At 48.9% G+C, this 6000-nt stretch overlaps 1 protein-coding gene across 3 annotated transcripts in view; it reads right to left on the bottom strand.

The window, feature by feature from the left end:
• LOC126544993 (uncharacterized) overlaps positions 1-6000 on the bottom strand; it is a 46113-nt gene that overhangs the window by 2949 nt on the left and 37164 nt on the right. For all 3 annotated transcript variants that reach the window (XM_072285030.1, XM_055078052.2, XM_055078053.2), the window contains 2 exons: positions 2522-2911; positions 939-1028 (listed from right to left, as the gene is read on the bottom strand). In XM_072285030.1, the coding sequence (XP_072141131.1) occupies positions 939-1028; positions 2522-2911 (480 nt within the window). The remainder of the gene's footprint in view (positions 1-938; positions 1029-2521; positions 2912-6000) is intronic.

Below are 6000 nucleotides of genomic sequence, written 5' to 3'. Positions count from 1 at the left end.
TTAATCAATAAATATGTACCACCTGTCGTCATCTTGCCCTGGGCGCATGGCGTATTCGGGAGCAATTTCTCACATGGTCGGTCCCCCTCATCGACCGGCGGTACTCTGGACATCGACGAATTCCGCCAGACTGTCAGACTCTGTTGTGGCCGCATTTCGAGCCATTTCGGGAGGCCGCAAAAGTCCCCTCGGCCAATCAGAGCTGAGTAGAAGGCGGATTCGACAACATGGCGGAATTGGCCGATGCCCGCAGTAGCACCCCGGCATGTTGACTGCAGCGAGCCATGGTTGATTGTCTTGCGCGACGTTGGGTTGCGTGCATTTGTGCTTTCTATTTTGTCTTCTTTTTTTTCTACTATGCCTTAAGGCCGCCCTCCTCGAACTAATAAGTATTATAATAAATTAGTACAATAAGGACAACACGAATTCCGACTATCAACCGAAAGGTTGATAGTACCATAAGGACAACACCAATTCCGAGTATCAGCTGAAAGGTGGATACTACCGTAAGGACAACACCAATACCGAATATCAGGTGAAAGGTTTATAGTACCATAAGGACAACACCAATTCCAAGTATCAGCTGAAAGGTTGATAATACCATAAGGACAACACCAATTCCGACTATCAGCTGAAAGGTTGATAGTACCATAAGGACAACACCTATTACAACTATCAACTGAAAGGTTGATATCAACTGTCTACTAGCAACTGAAAGGTTGATAGTACTATAAGGACAACACCGATTCCGAGTATCAACTGAAAGGCCGCACAGTGGCGGGTGAAAAGAAGGAACACAGAAAACGTATCCGCGCATTCCTGAAGGGAGGGCAGTGCTTTTCGTTTCCCTCGTGCTTGTGTTTGCCCGCCTCCCCTTCGCTACCATAAACATTTAGCCAAATTGCTGGCCCTTGAATCCTTCTACGAGTTTCACCTACCGACGTTAGCATGGGCCTGTCAACAATGAAGAATCCAGAGCCAGTGAAGCAGAGCTGTTTTTCGTCGATGGTCATGCTGAAAAGCTCCACCTAAAAACAGAGAAACGTTTTGCATTTTTTAATGCAGGAAAGTTGGCAGTTAGGCCTTTCTGGAACTGGCTATCCATAAATTGTATAAACAACTCAAGCAACAATGAATAAAGAAAATAAAACAAGAAGCATAAACAAACAGTACACATACGAACACTAAATTCAAGCACACAGTGTCAGTGCGCGCACTAGTACCTGAAGCATGGTCCAGTAACTGTGCCAATAAAGCTCACGTACCTATAGTAGCGCTGGTAATTTGGTTATAAGCATATATAGCAATTAGAAAATTCGTTTACTGACTAAACATACGTTGAGTCACGCACCCAAATGACACAGAGGAGCCAAAAGTCACTCCACGACCGCGAGAACTAGTCTGGTCACAACGTTGGCGCAACGAGAAGCACCGGCTGCGGCGAGCGCGCATCTATGTTCCAGTGCGAACGTTTCCTGCTGCCGCTCCATTTGCCACTTCAGTGCGCCTCACCTCCGGAACACGGCTGATCCCAAGAGGCGCGGAGAGAACGGCGCGCTGCATCGAGGCTCCAGCCTTCTAACCTGAACTGCTCGCAACCCGCAACAAATCACGTGACCTCCGATAAGTCCGTGAGGCCGCGCATGCGCCGTCGCATCTGGGACAGCATAGCGTTGGCGACAACGGCGGCAACGCGCCTGGAGTCGCAGCCAGAATTCTTTTTTCCGGGGGTGAGGGGGGGTGCTAAGGTTCCATTATTCTCTGTTAAGTTTCCCATGCTCGGTGCATAATAATACAACTATTATTACCTTGAGCAGACCCTTGGTCTGCTTGAAGGCGTGTACCATCCTGTACTTGTCTGGCGCGAACGTTCGAAGAATATGCTCTTTTGTTCATAGACGACGTGCCAGACATAAAACAGAGCAGGGCCCCGGCAGGAAAAAAAATTTGGGGGGCACAGCTATACGGACACTCCAGGCAATGGCGTAGCCAGGGGAGGGGGCGCGTCTGAAGCCTGGTCAGCCTTGCGCTATTCAAGTGGTGTTGGATAAGCTGCGCTAGTAGTGACGACGTTGCTATCCGTCGCAGCCGAGCGCGCGCGGGCAGCACTGTCTCTCCGGCTCCGAAATGGGCAGGCCACGCGTCATACGCACACCTTAGGAACAGGCAGCTTTCGATCAGCAATGCCGCGAGCAGAACTGGGAACGAGCTCGTCCGCGCCATGCCGATGCTGCAGCGCGGGCACAAGAACAGGCTCGTGCAGCCGAGCGCAAGCAGCAACTGCGTACCGAGAATCCAGCAGCCTACCAAGTCGTCATTTAACGAGCCGTCGGGATTAACCCAGTGATAAACACCGGGGCCGCACGTTTCATCTTTGCTAGTTAACCATCTGTACGCAGTGCTTGGGCGGTGATCTTTTGTTTTGTGGCAGGGCATCAACATTGTGACGTGGCACTCCCTCCTAATCTTCCCTATACCCCGTGGTTAGAGCCTGCAGCTTACAGCGAGCCGCCGGACTCACCTGGCAGGTGACCCTCGGAGGAAGGTTCAGCACAGACGCCGAGTCGAGCACGGCCTTGAGCTTGAGAGCCTGCTCCTTGACGTCACCGGCAGAGAGAGACGCGTCAGCGATGGAAAGACACGTGAGCGCCGCGTAGGCGGCCGTGCACAGCAGCTTCTCCGTGCTGATATGAGTGCTGACCACGGCGTACGTCACCACGCACGCGGAGAGCGCCGAGATGAGGAAGTTGACCAGCACTGCGAAGCGCAACCAGTCGTCCACCTTGCGAACTATCCTGGCCACGGCCGCCATACTGGCTCGGAGCCTGTCCACGGCTCCCGCCAGGTCTCGCGTCGTCTGCAGCGCAGGGGACGTCCGACCACCACCGAGAAGCTCGTGGGCCCGGCCTACCTGCGGAGGCGTTATTTTAAATATGAAATGCTTTTAGCTACAGCTGTCGGCGACCTTCGCGTGAGTCGCCGACAACTGTAGCTAAAAGCCAGAGCCGTTATACGGGCAGTCAAATGAGAACATCCGGGCAAGTTGCGAGAACAAAACGAGATCATCCGGGCAACCAGTCAGAACTTCCGAAAATGTGGTCCCTGGCCCCCAACCCTTTGTACAGGAACACGTTACATGCGCTAGTTACTGCCCAAACATGTAACAAAAAAACATTACTTCCGAGTTCTTTCTAATGTTTGTTCACAATATCATTCAAGCTGTAACTTGTAGTACGCTGAAGATTTACTTGTCATTTCCAGTAGCGACGTTCAAAAGGCAGATGCAGTGCACCATACACTTGATTGTCATCTTTTGGCGCTGAGACAGGATTGTCTGCGCTCTTTTGAACGCCAGCGGTCCGTGAGTTCCACGGCGCGGGTTTCGCGTCGCCTCGAGAGATGGCGCCACGCTGTGTGATGCCTCCTTCAGGCGATTTTCCTGTTCTAGCTCGGCAGTGCGCTATGTCTCCCTGACGTCTTCCGTTGCCTGTCATGCTGCCTACAGCCAGTTTTCTTCTTTTAGCTGGGCAGCGTCTTTATGGACCAGTGCACAGTATGGCGTGGTGTGTTGTGGTGTGGTGGGATGTGTCATTGCGAACATGCACTACACCCATTCTAAGACTGTGGCTAGTATAATCTCCAAACAATCTGCTATGCCGGTTGCCCTTCCATGTTTACGTCTATCTCGATTACGGGAGAGCCAGCAATTTTTTTCATAGCGAAGTTTGTTTGTTTGTTTGTTTGTTTGTTTGTTTGTTTGTTTGTTTGTTTGTTTGTTTTGTAGAGTTGGACAGGTCTTGACGTGTTTGAAGGTTTGAATTAAGGAATAAAATGTGCATTTACTGATAGAGTCAATAAAATAATGATTGAGACATGCATGTATTGGCTGAATATATTGTCACGTGGTGGTGACGTTAAGAACACAGGGGCAATACTGCGAAAGGCAAAACTAGATTTTATTGGGCGAACCTGTGCCCACAAAACAGGCTACACTTATAGCACAACGAAAGCGGCGAACACAGTCGACGATTGTCGAAAATCTGATCAGCGAGTCAAGCGCGTCGGCTTTTATACAGCAGTCGTCGAATGTTCCAGACTAATCGTTCGGACCCGCGTGCCTTCCACAATATTCTACACCATTCGCGTCACGCGATGAAATCAGATAACACAACATTCGGCAACAACAGACAGCCGGGTAGAAGCATCGATAACTTTCCAGAAACTTCGGATACATGCAGGCGCGTCCCGCGCTGTGCGATTACATTTGTTAGGTGGCGAAACGTGGTCGTCCGATAAAGATAAGTACACGTGTCAGTATGTACAAAACTGTACATTTTGACTGACTGACTGACTGACTGACTGACTGACTGACTGACTGACTGACTGACTGACTGAATCAATCAATCAATCAATCAATCAATCAATCAATCAATGAAACGTGAACGTATTGCCTGAATGAAAAAAATTTGATGCATGCTGACCGTGCATCTGTGATCTGGCCTCGTGCAGTAGAAACAAAGAAAAAAATTGCTGCCACTCGCTGCATCACGGAGTGCGCCATACAGCCACCCACCTGGAACTGGACGTAGCGCGACAGCACCACGCAGAAGTACCTCTCGGTGATCACGACCATCAGCTCGACGGCGCCGTAGCAAAGCGAGAACGTACCGGTCACTAGGGGCAGGAACCAAGGCGCCAGCATGTCCCTGGCCATGTCGACTACGGTGAAGGCTCGACTCAACCCGAAGCACAACACAACCGCGGCGAACGCGACCAGCCTCAAGCGGCGCCTTAGACGAGCCCAGCTGCCCTCTTCCTGGAACCTGGAGAAATAGCATCACTAATCGAAGTCGTGAATTGACGATTCTTTTTCCCTGCCCCAAGCATGCAGTACAGAGACGAGTAGGACAGGAACAACGACGGAGGCAGTCGCATTTTTACTGCCCACCTTTTTTTTTAAATCTTGGTGGAAGTCGTGTAACCACCAGGAGCGGTTCTTCGAAGTAGTTTAGTTTTGTGCCGATTACACATTGGGCACACACGCCTCGCACACAATTATTTACTTAACAGAAGAAGACGCGCCAACATGCGAGAAATGCCAAGAACCACTAACCAATATGCATATATTACTGACATACACACATACAGAAGTACACAGACGAAACCTTTTGCGCAGCTTATATCAACTACGCATACCTTTAGACCCTGCTTTATTTTAGGAGATGATACGATAGTCCCATTACCTGACGTGAGTAAATTTCTAGATGACGCCGGCTTTTTACACAAGATATACAGGGTGTTTCAGCGAACACTTTCACAATTTTTTAAAGGTTGCCTGTGGCAGATAGCTCAATTCTAGTTTATGAGCCGGTCTACTCGAAGCGGCGGACACTACTTGCACAAAGAATTAAAATGCAAAATCGACTTATTAACAAGAATTAAGTAATTAACCTTTAAGCTAATTATCTTACGACCCATATTGCAATTTACAAATTCTAGCAGTAGGCTTCGCAAGGCGGATCCACTTGGAACGAATTCTCAGCCCGACACCAGCTTCGAGATATAAATTCCCGAACTTTGCGTAGAAATGCATTGGCGTTCCAGCTACTTGTGTGTTTCAGTGCATGAAACGACGTTTTGTTAACAAATAAACTGGAACGCCAATGCATCTCTCCGCAAAGTTCGGGAATTTATATCTAGAAACTGGTGTCATATTGGAAATTCGTCCCAGGTGGATCCGCCTTGCGAACTCCACGGATAGAATTTGTAAATTGCAATATGGGCCATAATGTAATTAGTTATAAACTTAATTAGTGAAATTGTATTGCTAAGTCGGTTTTGCATATCAATTTTTTGTGCAAGTATTGTCCGCCGCTTCGAGTAGACCAGCTCACGAACTAAAATTGTGATATCTGCCACAGGCAACTTTTAAACATTTTTGAAAGTGCTCGCCGAAACAACCTGTAAATTAACACAGCCATTTTTCTTCTTAAATTGGAT

Source organism: Dermacentor andersoni, chromosome 10, assembly GCF_023375885.2.
Source record: "Dermacentor andersoni chromosome 10, qqDerAnde1_hic_scaffold, whole genome shotgun sequence".
In the NCBI taxonomy this organism is placed as follows: Eukaryota; Metazoa; Arthropoda; class Arachnida; order Ixodida; family Ixodidae; genus Dermacentor; species Dermacentor andersoni.
The sequence above is the reverse complement of the archived record's forward strand: the minus strand, read 5'-3'. Positions and strand labels throughout refer to the sequence as shown.